The 24,927-nt window shown below is 33.3% G+C and overlaps 1 protein-coding gene across 1 annotated transcript in view; it reads left to right on the plus strand.

Moving 5' to 3' along the window:
- Window positions 1–24,927, plus strand: part of LOC107725288 (tight junction protein ZO-2) — a 40,229-nt gene that overhangs the window by 11,808 nt on the left and 3,494 nt on the right. The window contains 14 exon segments of the mRNA XM_016534501.1: window positions 1,191–1,315; window positions 2,113–2,215; window positions 3,114–3,735; window positions 6,021–6,124; window positions 7,486–7,639; window positions 14,216–14,327; window positions 14,669–14,787; window positions 15,986–16,049; window positions 16,506–16,624; window positions 19,056–19,151; window positions 19,902–19,981; window positions 20,095–20,305; window positions 20,707–20,807; window positions 21,924–22,145. Coding sequence (XP_016389987.1) covers window positions 1,191–1,315; window positions 2,113–2,215; window positions 3,114–3,735; window positions 6,021–6,124; window positions 7,486–7,639; window positions 14,216–14,327; window positions 14,669–14,787; window positions 15,986–16,049; window positions 16,506–16,624; window positions 19,056–19,151; window positions 19,902–19,981; window positions 20,095–20,305; window positions 20,707–20,807; window positions 21,924–22,145 — 2,232 coding nt within the window.

The following is a 24,927-nucleotide window of genomic DNA, read 5'->3' on the forward strand; positions in this document are numbered from 1 at the left end:
GGTTACCGCCCACCTTTAGAGTCACTGGCAGTCTGTTCAGCACCGTTCATACATTTTCACAGCCGATTCTGATTGACGATCCCAATTTTTTCATTAAGCAATAGATACGAAAAAATGAAAGGGTACATGAATAGGGCAAATGGGAATGCAAAAAATGAAATGACAATCCTACACGGAACTAAGGCTGAGTGATGCACCTAAAATTTGAAGTCTCGATATCTCTAAATTATGCAAGTATTTCACAAGCTAAGAACATAAGTCTATCAGTGTTTTCTTGTTTAAGAGAGGCTCTGTGCATGACACTATGTTCCCACTGGCATTAAAAACTCTTTCAAATGGGGAACTAGTTGCTGGAATGCATAAGCACTTCTTGGCTAGTTTTGCAGGAGGAGTAAAATTGCCTATTGGTGCCGACTTCGGCACATGAATCTTAATTTTCAGCAATATTCAGTTATCCTCGTCTGTTCATAACCATCAACACTTAAAATACTCATTGTCTGTTTTTGGGTGAAATGTCAGTTCAAAATTGTCATGCCAAACATCTTTGTAGTTCCTTCACAATTTGCAACAGTTTGTGAACTTAACGCCCTGTTTACAGACTTTGTAATATTTCCATACAGATGCCATTTTGGCCAGTGATTCCAATGAATTTTGTGTGCATTGGTGCACTTCCAGAGCACAGATCAGCCATAAATACCCTCAAAAAATTGAGGGCTGGTTGACCTGTCTCTAGATGAATCCCTCCAACACTGTAACACTCTGAAATCTCGGTTTTACTCGGTTCTGTCAGGTTTTATCTCTGGCTTTAATTGAGCCTGAATATATTTGGAGCAGATTGCATCAAGCCCGTGATACCCACTTATTAGACTCTATTTATTCAGCGTTCCTCTGAGGCAGGTACAGCAGGTTGTTATTTGGCCAAGCAATGAGGTGGAACCATGTCTCCATTAGCTTTGGTATGCAGTGGCTTTCTGCAAAACCGCACTGTGGCGGCACGCAGTCACAGTTTATGAAAGATTCATCATATAAGCGCATGAACGTGATTGTGTAACACTGCTGGCTATTTGTGCATTTCTATGAAGCGATATTAAACACTCCTGCTCTGGGCAGGCTGGCTGTGATATATGACTGAGGAAATGCATTAGTGGGGTTTTCACACTGAAAGCGATTTCTCTGTCTTTCTCTCGCAGGACTCTAAGATGGGCTTTGGAATTGCTGTGTCCGGGGGCCGGGACAATCCAAACGTGGAGACCGGAGAGACGTCCATCATTGTGTCAGACGTGCTGCCAGGAGGACCGGCCGATGGACTGCTCTTGTACGCTTCACTCACCTTACTAATGCATGCGTGTTTAGCATATTGGTAAACCATTATTTTACACCAGCTTAGGCAGGTTGATAAGTATTGGGTTTTCAAGTAGAGTTCTATAAAATGACATGAAATCAAATATTATCATGCTTACTGTCCTAATAAATGTCTTTGGCGTTATTGTGCATGTTTTATTAGTGCATGTTGTTGTAAAGTAATCAAGGCTGGGTAAAATTATATTATCTAATAATTAGGCTTGCTGCGATAGACGGTGTTGACGGTGATACCGGTGTTAAGCCGGTGTTAAGACGCAACAACGGTTACGTCACTTGCCCACGCGTCACCGACCCCCACCGTCGTTTTGATTTTTTATAGTAAATAGAGCATTGCAATCATGGCATGTTTTTGTAGGGCAACCCTGAAGTTTGCATTGTTAGTGAATCTTTAACATTTAACACAACTTTTTATGAATTTTGAAGCCTAAATACAATCATCTGCATTAAAAAGCTAACTGTAGGCTATAAACTAACATATAAAATAGCTGGTTTTGGCCTGCAAAAATATATTATCCCTGCAGGACTCTATATCAGAGCCTACTTTTTACATTCCAGTGTAATACTGGCTGATTCAATTAAGACCAGTCCTACATTATTTCCCACTGAATATTAATTTTCAGAAATGCATCATATACTACATTATGGAGGTGAAATGCATTGCAAATGCCAAGTGTTTCAGTATAATAATATAGCATGGAATGTCTCTGTTTTGTTGTAGACTTAACATTTGTTTTGTTTTGTTGTGGACAGTGAGAATGACCGCGTGATGCAGGTCAACACCATCACCATGGATAATGTGCCTCATTCATTTGCTGTGCAGTCACTTCGAAAATGTGGGAAAGTGGCCAAAGTGGCAAGTATTTGTCAAGTTGACCTTTACGAGAGACCTTCTAGAATAAGTTTACTTACTTTGGATATTAGTATAGGTTAACTTTTTTATATATATATGTACATACATACATGCATACATATATGAAATTAAGGTAATTGAAATTAAGCTGAAAAATATACATATTAGATGAAAAACTTACTGAAAATTACTTGGAAAAACTGAAACGGCAATGAAAGTTTTAACAACAAAAAAACTAATAAAATGACAAATTCACAAACTCACTGAAATTCACTGAAGAAACTAAAACTTAATTAAACTAAAATTAACACGAAACTGAAAATATACAAAACTATTAATAGTATATTATTATATAACTATTATATGTGACCCTGGACCACAAAACCAGTCATAAGGGTTAATTTTTTTTATTATTGAGATTTATACACCATCTCAAAGCTGAATAAATAAGCTTTCCATTGATGTATGGTTTGTTAGGATTGGACAATATTTGAAATATATTTTAATATTTGAAAATCTGGAATCTGAGGGTGCAAAAAAATCTAAATACTGAGAAAATTGCCTTTAAAGTTGTCCGAATGAAGTTCTTAGCAATGCATATTACTAATCAAAAATTAAGTTTTGATATATTTACAGTAGGAAATTTACAAAATATCTTTATGGAACATGATCTTTACTTAATGTCCTAATGATTTTTGGCATAAAAGAAAAATCAATAATTTTGACCCATACAGTGTATTTTTGGCTATTGCTACAAATATACCCGTGCTACTTAAGACTGGTTTTGTGGTCCAGGGTCACATATAGTATATTTATGATAAATGTCTACTGTTAGATATGGTCCTTTTGATAACAGTGGGCTGAATGTATAAAGACTAATTGTATTCATCGCTCCCCACAGACTGTAAAGAGGCCTCGCAAGGTGGCTGTCCTCAAGCGCCCACCGTCCCCGAGCGGGGATAGCCGCGATTACAACATATCCAGCTATTATCCCGAGGACAACCGCAGCGTTCACAGTGACCCAGACTCTGATTACCCTCGGGGAAACGGCGGCCTGGGCTACCCCCGCGACAGAGAGCATGACCGCAGTCTCGAAAAGAGCCGGATAGACTACCTGGAGCCGGATTACCGCAGCCAGGACAACGACTCCCGGCGGGAAAGGAGCAGAGGCAGGAGCGCGGAGAGGTCGCCCAGCTCTGACAGCGGCTACCGCAGGGACGGCAGCCGGGGCCGGACGCTGGAGCACGGATCCAGCCCGGAGCCTCGCTATCACAGGCAGCACAGTAGAGGCCGCGGCGGAGGAGGAAGCCCTGCCGGAAGCTACGGGAGGGACCAGGGCTACGACACGCGGAGGTATGACACTCGTCCGGATGACAGGATGATCAGGAGTCACAGCAGGGACCGGCTGCAGGATCGCTCACCGTCACCCAGCAAAGAGAAAGACAGAGGAAGAGACCGGTACAACTATGAGCCCCTGGAGCTGCCCATCAATGTCATGCTGGTGAAAAACAGGCCCAATGAAGGTGAGAGTTGCAGGATTACCTTGTCACTAATAGCATATTTGAAATATATATTAGTGATTGAAAAATGATTAAAACAGTTTAGAAGGGTCGTATTGTTCATTTTTTTTATTACTTTATTTTTATTACTGTTTTCTTTCCTCTGAGGTCCAAGGTTTCTTGCACCCTTTCCAGAACCTTTGATTTAATTTAATTTAATTACTATTTTGATGGCAATCTTATTGCCTTATCCATATAAATTAGATTTCTTGACAGCCAAATGTAAATATCTCACTCCCAATAGCAAGTTTATAATTTATGGGCGTTATTACAGGAAAGACTTGATACAGGAAAGTTGAATCAATGTTTATGACAAACATTTTCTCATGCAAATGAGCTTTGTGACAATTGTTTGTGGAAAATTTCTCAGCAAGCAGTTGAATGTTTTTTTTTTTTTTCCGTTTTTTTTAGATATAAAATTTAAGGATGTGTGATTAATCTAATTAAAAGTGCAAAATGGCAGCATTACACTATAAAAACATTAATGAATACACAACCATTCCAAAGTTTAGGGTTCGTAATTTTTTTTAAAGAAATTAAAGGGGTCATATGATGCTGCTAAAAAGAACATTATTTTGTGTATTTGGTGTAATGAAATGTGTTTATGCGGTTTAAAGTTAAAAAAACACATTATTTTCCACATACTGTACATTATTGTTTCTCCTCTATGCCCCGCCTTTTTGAGAATATCTCTTTGGATTTGAGACTTTAGCCTTTGCAACTTTACAGATCTTCTTTATGCACCAAGAGCTTGTAACACTCCAAAGAGAAAGGAAAAATTGAAATCGCATCATATGACCCCTTTAATACTTTTACAGTATTCAGCGAGGATGCATTAAATTGATCAAAAGTGACATTTATAATGTTACAAAAATGTTTATTTCAAGTAAATGTTGAACTTTTACACTTTGTATTCATCACAGAATCCTAAAAAAAATTATCACTGTTTCCACAAAAATTTTAAGCAGCACTACTGTTTTCAACTTAGATAATAAAATTTTTTTCTTGATCAGCATATTGGAATGATTTCTGAAGGATCATGTGACACTGAAGTAATGGCTGCTGACATCAGCTTTGACGTCAGGAATAAATTACCTTTTGAAATATATTGAAATAGAAAAAAGTTATTTTAAATTGTAATAACATTTCAAAATATTCCACATTTTTTTAATCAAATAAATGCAGCTTCTTTCAAAAAAAAAAAAAATTCTTAAATATTCTTTTGTATATAGTCTTCAGTAAAGGTCTGCTGCTCTTTAAGGTCCTGTATAGTTTGTGATAGCCCATCCTTCAGTAACAGCCTCTTTCTGAAGCTGCATTATATTCTGACTGGGTTACTAAACAGTCCATGCTAAAATGTGCTGCACAACCGTTAAGATCAAACTGAAATGAGCAGGGACCTAAAAATAATCTTAAACCATTTGTTTCAAACGTTGTCATCTCTTAGAAGAATATGCAAAGCATAGCTAGGAACTTTTGTTGGACATTACAGCATACTCCCATATTATGTACATCTATCATTTTTATCTCAAAAGTGTAATTATGACTTGATTTGACCCCTTTACAGAAGCAGAGCTTTTATTCCTGCAGTATTATGCTGTGGAAATAATACACAACGTAAAAAGACCATCTGATCTTTTTCCCATTTCTTTTTTCACTCTCTCTCATGTCCTTTCACGCTGTTTTCTTTGGAGCTCCACACATCCATCCTAAGACAGTTTGTCCTCCTTGGATTTTGATGATATTTAAATCTGATTTATTTATGATGGCCTTGTCAGATTTCAGTAAACATATATTCTTGTGACTTCACATGAAGCGGCCCGTCTCTTCCAATTTCCTCACCAGCCCTTCATAACCCACAGCCCAGAAAGCCAAAGCGGGTAGCGCTGTTTATTACCATAATTTTCTTGCCTAGAGTTGTGAAATGAGAACCAGCTGTTTTTTTAGAACTGGCTTTAGTTTTTAGAACAATATTGGAACTGAAAGCGTTTCATCATGTTCAGTTCTGTAAGTGGTTCTTGTACGTTCAGCAGAGAGCTGTGATTCTGCCCATCAGATCAATACTCCACATTTTCAGTTTCCATTTAAATTGTTTGTGGTGTTTGACCCATTCAGCCGGCCACTAAACTAACAGATGGAGGGATGGCTGTGTATTTAAAAGGGTCAAGGTCATCATGGTTGTTAGGTTCATGTTAGGATCATGTTAGCGTTGCTGCGTAGAACCAATGTTTCATTCTGACTTGTTGTAGAGTACGGCCTCCGGCTGGGCAGCCAGATCTTCATCAAAGAGATGACCAGCACTGGATTGGCTGCCAGAGATGGAAATCTCCAGGAGGGCGACATCATTCTTAAGGTACCTATCAGACTCTTCACACAATAGCTGTTAGTAATGTTCACGCATTAAATCTGTTAAATTGTCATAAAATCACTGTGGCTTTCTGTGTTCTATACATGTTCACTAATGGTCGACTGATGTGGCTGATGACAATATCTAGTGCACTTTTAAGACTAATTTTTGTTAAATGAAATACAGCTGAAATAAAAAAACTATAAAATATTAGAAAAAATATAAAAGTCTAGAAAAAATACAAATGTAAATGTTATATATAAATAACAGAAAATATATATAAACGTTATATATTTATTAAATAAATATTAGATTAAAAGGCTTAAACTTAAATGCATATTAGAAATCTTGCCTTGACAACTAAAGTTAAAGTACTAAATTAGTAAAACTAAAACTGAAATAGAAAAAAAATTAACTGCTGAAAATAAAATTCTAAATATTAATAAATACTATAATGGCATATAATAAACAAAATAAAGCTGTATAGACTAGGGATGTTCATTTTAACCGGTTAACCTACCATAAGAATTGACCAAATTAATACAATCAGTTAAACGGTTTAAAAGGTAATTTAATTATTTATTTTTTCAGTAATTTATCAAAATATTTAAAAAGGTTTGCTGCATGGTTAAAATACCTAAAACTGAAATAGAAAAAAATTAACTGCTGAAAATAAAATAAAATTCTAAATATTAATAAATACTATAATGGCATATAATAAACAAAATAAAGCTGTATAGACTAGGGATGTTCATTTTAACCGGTTAACCTACCATAAGAATTGACCAAATTAATACAATCAGTTAAACGGTTTAAAAGGTAATTTAATTATTTATTTTTTCAGTAATTTATCAAAATATTTAAAAAGGTTTGCTGCATGGTTAAAATACATATAAAAAAAATTGTTTTTTAGGGGGAAAAACATAAGTCGCGAATAAGTCGCATTTTATTATTTCATTCAGAAATAGGCCTAATGCCGACGCAAAATGTTTACAAACATTATAATAAACACTGTAAACATAGCTAGGCTATTTTAGTTCCCCTCACTCCAATTATTTATTATGTACTTCACTCGCATTCCAATATGCACGTAAAACAAAATGTTTTGCATAACATCACGGCGGTACTGTGATAACACTTAATGGCACAGATTTTACTACATATTTTTACATGTTACATATTAGCAAATACAGTATCGGGGAAGTAATCAATAATTACAATTTATTTTGTACTAATCACAGAAAATAACGATTTATCAGTATTTAATATATGTATATATCCATCAACCGTTCACACAACTCCACTCAAACTCCTTAACATCAGACTTAAACCAGTAATGATATGTCTCTGTCTCTGTTTTTTTCTAGATCAACGGGACGGTGACTGAGAACCTCTCTCTGAGTGACGCCGGCAAGCTGATTGAGAAATCACGGGGCAAGCTGCAACTGGTGGTCCAGAGAGACCACCGACAGATCCTGGTGCGCATTCCTGCCCTGGCAGACAGCGACTCTGAGCCTGACGGTAAGCTCCTCCTATCACACTGCATTTGTTCATAGACAGCGTTTCCTGAGCCGTGCTGCTCACCCTCTGGCTGTTTGCTCTCCAACACCACACTTTAATTAAAAGCAGGTAGCGTGAATTGGCTCGGATAAATCAGATTAGTAATATCACGTACACATTCGCTAGGCGCTGAGGCTGTAATAAATTACCGTTAGTTATGTGAATCACTATTAATAGACTCGATATGAGTATTGAAGCACAAAACCCAATTTGTCACTGTCTGTATCAGAGCAGGGTTATCATCCAGTGGCATAATTTCAACTATATGCCATGGATTTAATGAGTCTGGTCCTCTATAGAGGTGAAGCAGTGTTAATGCAGTTGGACACGGGTAATAAAACTTCCTCTGGCTGTATAGTTACAGTATAGATTGATAGTATATTTAACAGGAACACGTAGTCATTTAGAAATTACAAGACTGTATTGTCAGATACAGACTGGCTTTTTAGCAAAGAGCTGAGATTTACAGCCCCCATTTATATCTGCTATTAACATCCGTCTCGGGTGATCTGCCCACTAGTGGACCACATCAGAGACAGTATAGTGGGACAAACCATTTATAGAAAAACCAATGGGAGGAATCGCAACACTCAATATAGCAGCTGTGTTTAAAAAAAGTCTTACTTTTCAGTTAAAAGATCCAGTTACATTTTTGATAGTGGCACATATTTTTTATTCCAGACAATGCATACAATTTTAAAATCTTTTTTTGAAACTTCAATTGATAGATGCAGTTTTTAATGAAAATGTCAGTCAGATCAAAAAGCAGAAGCCATAATATATTACAATTCACATCATCTAAATTTATTCAAATAGTATAAATTCAAATACATTAAAAATTTGTTTATTTTGTTATTTTTTTTAATAATATTTTTATTATATTATGTTATATTATATTAAAATATTTATTATTATTATTATATAATATATATGTTTAATTTTCAAATATTTTTTAAACAATGTAAATAAAAAAATTATGAAAATAAATAAACGAATTAAATGTAAATTGATTTAAATAAAAAAGTTCCATTTTAATTTTAATTGTAGTTAAATCATTGTATTTTTTCTCATTTTTACTAGTTTTTATGTATGTTTATATAGTTTTGTTGCTTTTTACTTAAGTTTTAGTTATTTTGGCTCATAAAGTTAAACTAACTTTAAAATGAGAAATGTAGCTGGAATAAAGTTTTTTTTTTTTTTTTTAGTCTTTTAAGCCCACCAAGGATGCATTTATTCATAAATTCAAATACATTAAAAATTTGTTTATTTTGTTATTTTTTTTAATAATATTTTTATTATATTATGTTATATTATATTAAAATATTTATTATTATTATTATATAATATATATGATTAATTTTGAAATATTTTTTAAACAATGTAAATAAAAAAATTATGAAAATAAATAAACGAAATAAATGTAAATTGATTTAAATAAAAAAGTTCCGTTTTAATTTTAATTTTAATTGTAGTTAAATCATTGTATTTTTTCTCATTTTTACTAGTTTTTATGTATGTTTATATAGTTTTGTTGCTTTTTACTTAAGTTTTAGTTATTTTGGCTCATAAAGTTAAACTCAAATTAAAATGAGAAATGTAGCTGGAATAAAGTTTTTTTTTTTTTTTTTGTTTTTTTTTTTTTTTCAGTTCACATTTTTTATTTCAAGCAATAAATGCTTTTTATGGTTTTAGTTTCAGTTTTAGCTAACTATAATATACTCATTTTTTTATTCATGTATTTAATTTATTCTAATTGTTTTGAAAAATACATGGACATATATGGATGTTAATAGCAGGGACCTTAACCCTGCTATCAGATACATAGACACCATTGTTTACACTTGAATATTTTAACACCAGAAAGATGCGCTTAAATGAGTAAAAGCAAACCGCATGCTTACAACAGAAATGCTATTTTTGTGTTCTCTTTTTACAGATAATACAGATATGTCATACTTTTAGCTGACGGACTGCAGAGACACAACATAAAGTCTGGTTGCCTTTAATCTTTAATCATGACTGTTCCTCAACAAACCTGTAAAACTTTCACACTGTGCTCTTATATTTTGATGCTAACCTTTTTTAATACCTTCTTTAATCAATAAATAAGTCTACTCAATGTTATGTCTGTGTGGTGGTGACTTATTTAATCTTGGCAGAGAAACTCCGTCTGGAAGGGTGTCACAGTCTCTCAGATGCTATTTCATACTCTTCAGCTGTTGTTAGGGTGGGACAGCTGGATATCGTATGGCTTTTTCAGATCTACCATCCTCGAGGTGTTAAATGCGGGTGGAAAGAAGTACATTTCAGTACAGAAAAAGCATCCGCTTGTCGAGTGGGGCTGGGCGGTACAGCTTCATGCATTAAAACTTTATGTATATATTCAACGGCGTTGGAAAATGAGTCACCGTAGGCATTGTGTGCGGTTGGAGAAGTAGAATCAAGATGTGATTTACACATCTGCCATAAAAATGCAGCACGTACTGTTCATTGCCTCGTACGCGCCATTCTGCACTACTTGTCATTTTGACTAGATAATGTGATAGCCGGCTTTCAGCCATTTCTTCATTCTTCATTGTATTCAAGAAGCCGTGACTTTGCTAGCGTAACGTGCTTGGATAGGTTGAACCGTGATGCTCAAGGCTTACTGTTGGAAATCAGCGCTGTCCCTTGTGTCTTTATCCTCATTTATTTGGCATTCACTCCAGTATGTTCATGTCTTTCATAGTTCTATGGAAATTCAGGTGATTGCGTCTAAAGACAACATGCATTCACAACACATTTAACTTCCGTAATGCAACATATTTATGTGTAAAACAGTATATTGAATGTAGGGTGGGTGTGCGGTGTTGGATTTGATGCGATTGCTATGAAGTATACTATGCTATTTAAGTAATAAAAATGTGGTTTCTTTTAAGGAAATAAAATAAGACCAGGGATATGCGTTATAAAAATGAATAGGTCAATTCTGATTTGATGTTGTCTTTTAAACACACTGTATGTGGCATATTTATTCTTTAGTCACTACTTAATCGGAGCGAAATAAGGAATATTCACAATATATATCAATATTATTATACCAGTACATTTTTTAATAATGCTTTTAATGTGTTTTTGACTAATAATTTTTCTTAAGTCTCCATTTGTTGGTGTGATGAAAAAAATTATTTAGATTTTCCTTTATATTTAATATTAAATATAATTACTAAGTAATTAGTATTAGTATTACGGTATCTTAGTATTTATGTATTTGTTGAATTTAATGTTATATTTATGTAATGTTAAAATATGTAATAGTTTTATTGTGTGTGTGTGTGTGTTAATTTTTTACAATAATTTTTTTCATGAAACTTCCCTTCTTTCAAATTATTTTTTATTTATGTATTCTTTTTTTATGTAATTTATCTGGGGGAAAGGTGAAATTTAAAGCAAATACACACATATTGAGATGTCGGATGATCTTTTGTGTGTGTGTGTGTGTGAGTGTGTGTGTGTGTGTGTGTGTGTGTGAGTGTGTGAGTGAGTGAGTGAGTGTCATACTCTGTCATTCTCTTCATTATGTTGCTTGTGTGTGTGTTGTCCCAGTAGCTCTGTGAACTAAATCAGTGATGGTGTTTGTAGCTGAAGCAGAGGTGCTGGCCATGCTGTTTTGGGTTGTATTCAGGGAATGTACACACAGCTGTCTCTTCTCTGTGGTTTGTCCTCCCCCTCCTAAGAGACAGACTGTAATTTCATCCCCACCCAACAGATGGAAACACACCTCTCTCCCCCACAGCCTGGAAAACACCAGCTCCCTGCTCCTCCCTGATACTCCTCAGACACTACATTTACATGCAGCCTAATAATCCATAAATAATCTGACTGATAGCCTAAGCAAAATGAAAAGCCTTTTAGTAAACGGTTAGAGAAAAAGATAAAATTCCTTCATCTAAATAAATTAAGGATTTTCTTCTGATTTTCCTTTTAAATGAATTTAGCAACATGAGAAAAAAGCTTTCTTGGGATCATTTTAGAAAAGCAAACATTCCAGTTACGCACTGAAGTGATGCTGAATCTTCTTTACAGGACTTACAAGCTTCTTGCTATTATGATATCATAACACTTAATGCCGCTCTTGCACGACATGCTCAGAAATTTAGTTCAGAATAGATTTGTGACCCTGGACCACAAAACCAGTCTTAAGTAGCACGGATATATTTCTAGCAACAGCCAAAAACACATTGTATGGGTCAAAATTATTGATTTTTATTTTATGCCAAAAATCATTAGGATATTAAGTAAAGATCATGTTCCATGAAGATATTTTGTAAATTTCCTACCGTAAAATATATCAAAACTTAATTTTTGATTAGTAATGTGCATTGCTGAGAACTTCATTTGGACAACTTTAAATGTGATTTTTCTCAATATTTAGATTTTTTTGCACCCTCAGATTCCAGATTTTCAAATAGTTGTATCTCGTCCAAATATTGCCCTATCCTAACAAACCATACATCAATGGAAAGCTTATTTATTCAGCTTTCAGATGATGTATAAATCTCAATTTAAAAAAATTGACCCTTAAGACTGGTTTTGTGGTCCTGGGTCACATTTATCACGTGTAGTAAACAGATGTTTTCATTATATTGCAGATTTTAGGGTGCATATAAACATAGATATGGAATCTGCAGTTAGATGGAATTTAATTTGGAGCAAGGGAAATTTGTGCATGTTAACATAAAGGATAAAAGTCTTCTGTTTTGCATTGTCTTATTTAATGCATTTTTTAAAAATTATTTATATTTTAAATAGTGCAGAATTCTATATTCTATAATTATTTTATCATATATATCATCACTATATATATGTATTTATTTATTTGATTTAATGTTGAATTAAATTTTTAAAAAATCCTTCAAATCAAATAAGATCTAAACAATTAAACATGCATCACTTATAGATTTCTCCCCCGAGTCAAAAATGTTACCAATTTTGTGCATTATATTCTGTTATGCTCACAGCACTGTCTGCAGTATTTATCTGTGTTTACTCTGTTAGCTCTGAGCATTAAGCCCCCCGAACTCTGAAGCAGGTGGGCGGCAGTGTCCTTTTGCTCTATTATGGATTGAGTGTGTTGTAGATTTGAAGGACAGTTGTGGGGTTCCGCCCACCAGCGGCCATGCACTGGACATGCACTTAGATCACCAGCAGACCACACAGTAACTCTTTTCTTCCTCCCCGGCCGTCACTACTTCTGTCCTGCTTTCTCTTTCAGGGAGATACTTAATTTTCCTTGCTCTGCTTCTTGTTGGTTTTACTTGTAATCAAATAATTCCCAACTATCCTGGACAAAGTAGAGCTCTAGAATGGGAAATTAAAGGAATAGTTCACCCTCATGTTGTTACAAAACCTGTGATACTCTCTTTTGTGTAGCAAAAATTATAATATTTAGGAGAACGTTCATGCAGATATTTTCTATAGGACATGACACAAAAGCATAATAAAAGTAGTAAATATATATGAGCTGCTAACTCAAGAAATGCTGAAATTGAATCATTGATTCACTGAGTTGAACTGGAGAATGTCTGATTCAAGAGTAAGTCATTCTTTTCAAAAGGAACAGTTTACAAATCAGACTCCATGATTCATTCACAAATCAGACTGATTCGGTTCTCAGCTGTTTGACTGACTCAGTGAATGCAATGATTCTTGATTTAACTGCTCCAAAATAAATCGGTGAAGACTTCTTCAAAATCTTCTCATTTCAAATGTTTCTTTTGAGTCGATTCTTTCAAGGTGAACTGGTCAAAATAGTCTACAAATCAGACTGCATGATTCGTTCATGAATCATACTGATCACATCCTCGGTTGTTTTACTGACTCAGTGAATCCAATGTTTTTTGGTTTAAAAATTAATCGGTAAAGTCTTCAGATTCTTCCAATTTTATGTTTCACAGAAGGAAAAAGTCAGACAGGTTTGGAATGACATGAGGGTGAGTAATGGTGACCAATTTTCCTTTTTGTTTTTGGTGAACTATTCCTTTAACTATCAATATAGTGTCAATGTATGCAAGCACTAGCTGCTTTTGCACACATCTCTGCTTTCCAAGACAGTTTCTATAGATGTCACTTCCGTCTGTTCTTTTTCTCTGCCTCTCTCAGGGTGTTCTGTTCCTAAAGATTAATCACACCTGTCCGACAAACCTTCTGCCTCTGTATAACGCTGCTATTAGTCTCTCCACGACAGCTTTATGAAATTCTGGGCATTTGAGTCACATAGGCATTGTAAATCTCCACGATTTGGGTTGTGTCTTTGGTCAAAAAGGCATGGATATGCTGTGGTCAAATAAAACCACAGTATATACAGTATAAGCAGAAGTGATAGTTATAACGGGGCAGATCTTGGCCAATTAACACCAAGTCGACAGTAACACGGTGGTCTGTTTTCTGTGGTTGTGGGTCCATTTAATTCTGTCTCTTCTGGGCCTCGTCTCTTTCTTGTCCTAGGAGTTGAAGGAAAGTCCATTGCTTCTCATTGTAGACTTTTGTTTCTTTCAGATATTTCGGAGATTGAGTCGTACCATTCCTACTCACCTCAAGATGACCAAAGGTCACGCCAGTCTGACCTCTCCTCACACTCTTCCAATGATGTAGCACGAGAGAACGCCAGGTGAGGACCGCTTGAAGATCAGCTCCTGATATGTTCAACACATAATAATAATAACAATAATAATACAATGGCTCCAAAAAAGTCTTTGGACATTTAAATGGATAGTTCACCAAAAAAATGGAAATTGTCTACACAAAAGTGTGTTTTGTCCATGCAGTGAAAGTCAGTGTAGTCCAGTGTTTGGAAACCAATGATCTGTATGAATATTTTTGCATTAAATAACAAAACATCAAACTAAGTGATACTTAAAGAAAACAGTACACACCTTCCAGTTAGAATGTTTTACAAATATATTCTCAGTCAGAAACTGTGTTAGAAATACACTGTTGTTGTATTTTCAGGGAGGATCCTCAAAGTAGATTGGCAAAGACCGCTGTTTCATCCTCTCCTTACAAAACTCCAGAGGAGCCACTTCCAGCCCAGGAGGAGAGAGTAGAACCACAGGAAGAAGAACCACCACGTAAGAACAAGATTCTGTTTACCTTGTAGTTTGATAGTAGATAAAGACCCAAACATCTGGTTTATTGTTGAAGCAGATGATTGGCAATGCTTGTCAAACACGAAATGAGAGTAAAAATCGGCTTTGCTGACTAATTAAATCAGAAAAGAAGTTGACCAGAAACTTTAGTAGAAACGGCAACATTACATAGGTTAAAAATCCTCACTGATGTTAGTGAATTAAAATGAAAATTACCAAAAACAAAAAATCTACAAAAGAAAACATCTGTAATGACTTTTACCTCATTGGAACATTTGCCATCAAGTCTATGTAGGATCCCCAAATTTGTCACTAAAACTGTCAGTGCTAAAGAAAAAAAACGGTTACATAATTCCATTGTCACAGAACAGATTAATTTATATTGCTCATTTGAAGAGGATGATCTTTTCCATCTATATTCGAATGCGTGTAAAGTACAAGCCTAGTTTACATTATAAATAATAGTAACATTTGAAAGTTTGGGGTTGGTAAGATTTTTATATTTTTTCTGAAAGTCTCTTGTGCTCACAAAGGTTGCATTTATTTGATAAAAAAATGCAGTAATATTGTGAAAAATTATTATAATTTAAAATATCTGTATCATATTTTAAAATGTAATATATTCCTGTGATCATTTATTCAGTGTCACACGATCCTTCAGAAATCATTTTCTGCCCAAAAAACATTTATTATTATCAATGTTGAAAACAGTTGTGCTGCTAATTATTTTATTTTTTTTGTGGAAACTGATACATTTTCTTTTGTCACATAAATGTATTTACTGTTGCTTTTGATCAATGTAATGCATCCTTGCTGAATAAATAAGTTATTTTATTTTATTTTTTAAGATTTATTTTTGGCATATTTGCCTTTATTATTATAGGACAGTGTAGAGATGACAGGAAGCGAAGTGGGAGAGAGATGGGGTTGGGATCGGGAAAGGTTCTCGAGCCGGATTTGAACTCGGGTCGCCCGTGGCACAACAGCACTATTTGTCGGCACACTGCCCACGAGGCAGAATTTCTTTTAAAAAAAAAAAACACTTGCTGACTCCAAACATTTGATCAGTATATTTCTTTGTTAACTTGCCTTTGGGATGTGTGATTAAAAGAAAATGTGTCTGCTTTCAGTTGTTTCAGAATGAAACTGATGTTAGATCCTTTTTTTATTCAATGTGCAGCAGCAATAAAGACAACACCCAAGATCCTGCTCAGACCGAGCCCAGAGGACGAGGCCATTTATGGGTGAGTGGATGCTGTTAATATCCCGCAGGTTCAGCCCTCCTCACACATGATCCTATTCACTGAACTAAGATCTTATTCACTAACTAAACCTGAGGACTCACTGAGGGCTGAGTTACGATCTGGAGACAGGGCTCATCACACACACTTTGTTTTTTAAATGAATAGTTCACCTAAAAAAACAAAACAAAAAAAGTAATTATTTGCTCACCCTCATGTTTCAAAACATGAGCATGAGTAAATAATGACAGAATTTTGATTTGGTGGTGAACTGTCTGTTTAATGGGATGTGTTTAATAGGATGAGCGCACAAGAAGTGAAATAGAGATAGAGAGAGGTGGAGGGTCATCTGCATCACAGCCTCACAGACGGGCTGGATACCTCTGCAATCCCTCTCTCTCTCTCTCTCTCTCTCTCTCTCTCTCTCTCTCTCTCTCTCTAAATCATCCTCTCCGTCAGCTCCTCCATATTCATGAGGAAGAGGCAGTCTGCTGCTGCTCGTATCCACTGGGAGAGGTTATTTTTGTGTCCTGCTCTTGCTTTACAGAGCCGCTTTGTTTTAAGACCAGAGCTCCAGTGTGTTTTTACTTGAGCACAGGACGAGAGAGCTGCTTTCAGCTGGAGAGCAGGGAAACCCTGCTGAAAAATCACAATCCATGATGATGCATTTGGCTGGAAAGGATAAATAGAAATGGGACAGAAAAAAATCTATTTTTTAAGCCTGTTTTTCTCCAGATATATTATATGGGAGTCATTTTTTAAAGTGGGTTTGTTGCATTTTGGAAAATAATATTTTCTGAAATTAACCTTTTTATTAGACAAAATTATTAGCAATTAAAGTATGACTTACTTGCTAATAATTAGCACTGTATCATCCAGGATTATTATAGTAAACAAAAACTGATATATAAACTGAAATATTAAAATAACTTAAACTTATTTTATTATAGTTACTTTTTTCCCCCATTTAGTTTAACTTAAGTACTAAAATAACTAAATAAGTTCAAACTAATAAATCAAAGATAGACTTAAAAAATATATAAAAAAGGACAAAAACACATGGCAAAATTACTAAAACTTTAACTAAAATTAATTTTAAATCTTGAAAATGTGAAAATAAAATCTAATTCAAAATACCATTTCAAGCTAAGCTAATAAAAATTAATATTTTGAGTCTGATGGGAAATGGCAGCATTATGACTTTGCTATAATTCCTATAAATATAAATATGAATACATTTCCGATAAATTATCCTATTTTAATGAGTTTATTTAAATTCAATATTTAATTTAAAATTTATTCTATATTTATATGCACACATTATGCAATGGTATATTTAAAAATTATATATATATATATATATATATATATACAGTATCTCACAGAAGTGAGTACACCCCTCACATTTTTGTAAATATTTTATTATATCTGTTTCATAGTTTTAAACATATTTATTTATTTATTTTTATTTGATTTTTATACATTTATGGATTTGTTACTTTTTAAAGAATCTTTTGAAGATTTGGCAGAATTTTAATTATAATGTATTTATTTTTTTATATTTACAGCAAGATTTTTATTGTAATTATGTATTTTATTTATTGGTATATTTATATATTATTTTAACTATTTATTTTATTATGTTTATTTTTATCAATTTTTGCATTTACATAACCTTTTGAATTTTATTATATTTAATTTATTTTTTTCTTCCTTTTTATCTATTTAATTTTTTTTATTATTTATTTAAAGCCTTATTTATTTAATCATTTTTTTTTATTTATTTTTTTATAATAATAGCACTATTAATTTTAGTCCTGTTTCACATCTCGGTCTCAGCCTTCTGATGCATATTGCACACAAAATTTAAATGCATTTTCAGTTGACCACATTGACAAAACATTGACATTGCTTGCATCATGCTCTACCAGTTAAGCCTGATACATGTTTGGGAGCTTATGTTTCTGTTTTGTGTCCTAGTTTATGAAGACATCTTGGTGTCTATGAGCCATTTAAATTAAGCGTCCTTGCCAAAATAAATGATTAATTTCTTCTTTTTTGTAAATCTTACTGCAAACTTTTGAAAGGTAGTGTACCACAATTTAAATATTATAGCAAAAGCTGCTTTAAACTGATAATAATAAGATAATAATTTGATAATAAAATAGCAAGATAATTCTTTTGACAACATTAAAAAGTCTTAATTATTCCAAACCTTCGACTGGTAGTGTGTGTGTGTGTGTGTGTGTGCACTGGTTTGGGTGGTTCATGGGGACACAAATTTGTATAATGACATGGGTATGACAGAGGTATTACAATATGAAGGTGTTTATGAGGACACTGCCTATGTCCCCGTAATTCAAAAGGCTTAAAAAACATACTAAATTATGTTTTTTTGAAAATCTAAAAATGCACAAAGTTTTCTGTAAGGGGTAGGTTTATGTGTAGGATTGGTGTAGCGCGATAGAAAATGCACCACCAATACCAACATGTGTGTAATCACAAAGCAGCCAAAAAAAGAAACTATAAGGTAAATACATCACAAACTACTGATGCAATGGATGGCAAACATCGTAATTTACTTATCATGGTACCTGTATCATTTACACAATAAACAGTTTCAATAACGCGATGGCTGCTTGCACACAACATTAGTCACATCTCTGAGCAGACCGGCCTAATACCGCTAATGAAAGTCTCTGCATACCCACACAGACAGCTGAGAAATTTTTAATACGTTTGAAAAATGGGTTCATCATCACAGAGAGAGATTGCTCCCTACACACTGTTCAAGAAAAATTGCCCAATAAAATCATCATGATTTATGTGACAAAAACCACAGTCAAGAATTTGAAAAAGGCTGTTTTGAATCATCAGTCAAGACTCTTCTTTAATCCTCTTTAAACCCTTTTTACATAGCTTAAAGAGCATTTATTACCATTAATATAAACCATTTTGTAATAACTTCTGCTTTGAAATCCTGATTGTAAGCCTTGTCTTCTCCCATAGCGGGATTCCGAAGGCCGGTTGTGCTGTTTGGACCAATCGCTGATGCTGCCTGTGAAAAACTGGCCGAGGAGCTTCCAGACGAGTTTGTAATTGCCAGTGAGTTGATGCTGCTGTCTCTGCCATTTCATCAATAATGTCCGAAGGGATGCTCACACTTGGATTTTAAGCATGCAAAATGGTTTTAGACTCTGTAATTAATATTATCAAGACAATATGATGTCATGCTATTCATTTTATAAAAATATAAAAAATTTAATTTTACATGAATAAATAATATATAATTATATAAATAATATAACAATATATGAATTAAAGTTTGCATATTTTAAACTCGTAGTCATGTGAATGAGAGTTTCAGACAGCCAAGTTAACGTTTTTGCTATACAAAAAACATCTGCAAAATTAATAAATGTAGAGGTGGAGCACATTTTTTACATTTTCAAAATTATTCTAATAATAATTATAATCATAATAATGCATATTATTGCTTTCATATAAAAGGTATTTTATAGTGCTGTCAAACGATTAATTTTAAATAAAATAAAAAGTTTTACATAATATATGTATGTGTGCTGTGTAATTTATTATGTATATATAAATACACGCACATGCATGTATATATTTCAGAAAAATATGTTATCTTGCATACCTGCTTTTCCATGTTCAAAAACATTCCATGCATATGAATAGGGGCGAATGGATGATAAAGTCTATAGTGTAATAGCATCCAGAGCTTTAGCTAACATTGAATAAAAATTTATCTTTTTTATTGCATTGTACATGTTTAGTAAGTATTCTTATTTGTAGTTTGATTATGCGTATTGTTTTTGTTCAATGGCACATCAGAAACAGAACCCAAAGATGCGGGGTCAGAGAAATCCTCTGGGGTGGTTCGTCTCAACACTATTCGACAGATCATTGAACAGGTAATTGTGTATGCACACAAATTGATAATCAAAACTTATTGCATTCTTTTGTTTGACATAAATGTTTGTACATTTTACCAGTATTGAAGTGACCAATTCTGTAATTGATGCAGGACAAGCACGCTCTCCTGGACGTCACCCCTAAAGCAGTGGACACCCTAAACTACACGCAGTGGTACCCCATAGTCATCCTCTTCAGCCCGGACAGCAAACATGGGGTGAAGGCGATGAGACAGAGGATCATCCCCAGCTCTAACCGCAGTGCCCGCAAACTCCACGACCAGGCTCTGAAGCTCAGGAAAACCTGCTCACACCTGTTTACCGGTCAGTCCTGGGGGTCCAGACACCTCCTTATCTTCTCAACCCTATATTGTTCTCGATCATTAAAGTCTAAATTCACATTATTTGATTGTTTGCTCATTTTAATTAAAGATCCTAGCATTATAGAAGCATGTTTTGCTTGGGTAGCTTGTACATTTTTTTTAGAAAATGTAAAAATAGATTATAAAATGATTCTGTTAATTAAAATGCTTATACACTGAATTGTAGGGAAGTGCAGTAAAGAGAAGCTATCGTGATTGGCACATATCAATATAAACTGACTTTGACACAGATTCCAATTTGAAAATCTCCAAGTGATTAAAGAAGCTGATGGAAACACTGTGAGATAAATAGGTCAAGTTGAACCTAGGTCTCTCTCTGTCCCTCCCCCATCGGTCTGATAGCTGTTATCGATCTGAACTCGGCTAATGATGCCTGGTACGGCAGTTTGAAGGAGACCATACGAGACCAGCAGACCCACGCTGTGTGGGTCTCAGAGGGGAAGGTAAAAACAATGGACGATATAGTTCTCCACCACCTTCTATCCACTCTGAAACAAAACCTTCTGTTAAAGGCAACATGAAACACTGTTTACAAACCATTTTGCTTCTGGCATCTAATGAATTTCGGAGTCAAACCGAATCTAAAATTTTTATTGAAACATTATTAAAATCGCTGTATTCCCCAATTGTATGTCACATTGGATATAAACAAATGCTAATAAATGTAAATGTAGATAATTAAAAATAGAGATGCAGCACGGTTTTACATTTTCCAGGTTTTTCTAATATTAATTAAACATATAATAATATTGCTATCAAATGTAGTTTGTATAAAAAGTATAATACTGATATATTAAAATATATATTAAAATACAGCTTATAGTAATAATAATAAATGCATGAATAATACATAAATATTATAATAACATTACATATTAATGTCAATATGATAAAATCTAGAAATTATAGCTTATAATAATAGTAGTGTTAGTAATAAATTTTAAAAAAGTCATTTTTTTGCTATTATTTAAAAGATGAAAATGAAGAGCTAAAGTTAGAAACAGACTAAATAAGGAAATATCTGGAATATTTCACACCTGGCAACATCCCCTCAAAACAACAGTAAAATTATTTACAATTTATCCCATGATTACTAAATTATGATCTTAAGACAATACAAAAAAAACCAAACATTTGTTTTCATCTTATAAATAATAAATGAAATAATAAATGACAGTATAATCAAATTTATCTAAAACATTAACACGATGAATCATGTACAGTACATTAATATCAGGAATGTGCATTAAAAAAATCAAATCTTGATTTCATGTTGACTTTAATGCAACATTTTACAACATCTCTTTACTTTAAGACTCCTTCATTCACATTTTCCCACTTTATCTTTCCCAGTATTCCTGAATGTTTTCTTTACAGTTAAATCTACTAATGCATGCTTTCCTTTTCTGAAAGTCATGATAGTCATTCCTCCTGTTTTTCTGTGCTTTTTACTGTTCATCATTCTTCGGTGGTGCTCTACAGCTTTCGTTCTGTTTTGTTTTTGTGTTTTTTGTTTTCACTCCTCTCTGTACACAAGATCCATCATGTGTCTCTTTTAGCTGGACGGGACGGAGGGGGCCCTTGACGTTCATGATGACCGCATGTCATATCTCTCAGCCATGAGCGCTGACTATCTCAGCATGGACAGCCGGCTGACCAGCGACTACGACGACACGGCGGACGAGGGAGGGACTTACACAGATAACGAAACGGACGAGCTGCTCGATCGCCAGCGGGTGTCGGCCATTAGCCGCTCCTCTGAGCCAGTCATGCCAGAGGAGGTTAGAGCATGCACGCATACGTTTAACATTTCTACAGGGTTCCCACTGCCATGGATAACCTGGAGCTATCAGAGAGGATGTGCATAGTTCCACACACACACATGCATGCATGCTAATTCCAAAACATTGTGGGCTGTTTGTTATGCCTGAAAACACATATGGATAATACATCTTTCCCAGTGATGGGTGAACTGCTTGCACATGCATTGACATCTCAACACTTAAACATGCTTGCTGCGATGGCATCCCTCACAGTTGCCTAGATCAGCACAAAGTCAGCTCAAGGAAAGACAGCAGAGGTCGAGCCAGCAGGGAAATACATTTTCACATTGAGAACAAGACATTAGCACACACTTGTCATGCACGCATTACATGCTGTAAATGCAGGAAGTGCATGGTAATACGTTTCCATGGCAAATCGCATGGATTTCATGCTTTCCAAAAACGTTAAGCGCATCTGTAAATGCAAAAAGCAGCCACTTCTGCCCCCTTTCTATTAGATGTTGGAACTACAAGATCCTTGATCACTAAAAAATTATTGAATAGAGTAACATAAATGATGATTATTCTAGCAAATATCATTAAAAATATCATTGGTTATGAAAAACCTGGAAATATCAGGGAATCGGTGTTGTGATCGTTAAAACTAAAATGTTTGTTAAATGAAGTGTTATAAATGTAATAAAAAGCTAGGTATATCAATATATAAAGTTATATATAAGATGAAAAACTTGAACTTGAAAAACTTAATAAAAAATTAGAAATGTTGCCTTGGCAACTATCTAAAAAAAAAGTTTCAATTGAAGTACTAAAATTACTAAAACTAAAACAAGTTAAAAAAAATAAAGCTAAATAGAAATATTTTTTCAAAAATGATTACATTTTATTTATTAATAAAATGTTATTTTTGTCAATTTGTTTACATTTTAATAATGACAAAAACACAACAAAATGAAAAAAAGTGAAAATAAAAATAAAAGCTAATTCAAATAAAACCAAATTAAACCTAAATAGAAATATAAAAAAACTAATAAAAATGACAAAAGCACATAATAATGACTGTAACTAACTAAAATTAAAACGAAAATTTAAAAATATAAAAAATAATTTACTAAAACCGTATATAAATAATCCTAAAAGATTGTATACTATTAGGAAAATTGTGATTTAAAAGGCCTTATAAATATAATAATTTAATAATTTATGCATTTAGCAGACGCTTTTATCCAAAGCGACTTACAGTGAAATATAATTAATCAATTGTTAAAAATGGTAATAAAATAAAAAATAAAATAATAATAAAAAACAGCTTTTTAAAAAGCTTTTTAAAGTAACCATAAAGAGCTGGAAAAGTAAAGAAAATGAATTGGTCAAAACAAAAGTGGATGGATAGATGGATGGATGTTAATGTTAAATCAGAAGTGTGCTATACTGTTGGCCCAAGACAAACGCATTCCTGACTATGTTTTCTGTAGTGTGTGTATGCATAAAGGCATTCCCCTGCCTAGACATCTTTCCATGTTATCTATCATGCAAAAAGCATCCACTTCTGCCCCCTTTCTATTAGATGTTGGAACTACAAGATCCTTGATCACTAAAAAATGATTGAATAGAGTAACATAAATGATGATTATTCTAGCAAATATCATTGGTTATGAAAAACCTGGAAATATCAGGGAATCGGTGTTGTGATCGTTAAAACTAAAATGTTTGTTAAATGAAGTGTTATAAATGTAATAAAAAGCTAGGTATATCAATATATAAAGTTATATATAAGATGAAAAACTTGAACTTGAAAAACTTAATAAAAAATTAGAAATGTTGCCTTGGCAACTATCTAAAAAAAAAGTTTCAATTGAAGTACTAAAATTACTAAAACTAAAACAAGTTAAAAAAAATAAAGCTAAATAGAAATATTTTTTCAAAAATGATTACATTTTATTTATTAATAAAATGTTATTTTTGTCAATTTGTTTACATTTTAATAATGACAAAAACACATAACAAAATGAAAAAAAGTGAAAATAAATAAAAGCTAATTCAAATAAAACCAAATTAAACCTAAATAGAAATATAAAAAAACTAATAAAAATGACAAAAGCACATAATAATGACTGTAACTAACTAAAATTAAAACGAAAATTTAAAAATATAAAAAATAATTTACTAAAACCGTATATAAATAATCCTAAAAGATTGTATACTATTAGGAAAATTGTGATTTAAAAGGCCTTATAAATATAATAATTTAATAATTTATGCATTTAGCAGACGCTTTTATCCAAAGCGACTTACAGTGAAATATAATTAATCAATTGTTAAAAATGGTAATAAAATAAAAAATAAAATAATAATAAAAAACAGCTTTTTAAAAAGCTTTTTAACATTTTAATAATGTTTACATTTACATTTGTTTACATTTTAATAATGACAAAAACACAACAAAATGAAAAAAAGTGAAAATAAAAATAAAAGCTAATTCAAATAAAACCAAATTAAACCTAAATAGAAATAAAAAAAAACTAATAAAAATGACAAAAGCACATAATAATGACTGTAACTAACTAAAATTTAAATGAAAATTTAAAAATATAAAAAATAATTTACTAAAACCGTATATAAATAATCCTAAAAGATTGTATACCATATTGTGCCTTTAAGCCACACTTTAAAAGCATGAAATGCATTGACATTTTATTATGTGACATGCATCCATTTTTAAGTTTACAAATACTCTTTGCAGTAAAGACTGTAAACTAACTCTAACACAACTCTTCTCCTG

Source organism: Sinocyclocheilus rhinocerous, unplaced genomic scaffold, assembly GCF_001515625.1.
Source record: "Sinocyclocheilus rhinocerous isolate Xijiao unplaced genomic scaffold, SAMN03320098_v1.1 scaffold785, whole genome shotgun sequence".
Classification (NCBI taxonomy): domain Eukaryota; kingdom Metazoa; phylum Chordata; class Actinopteri; order Cypriniformes; family Cyprinidae; genus Sinocyclocheilus; species Sinocyclocheilus rhinocerous.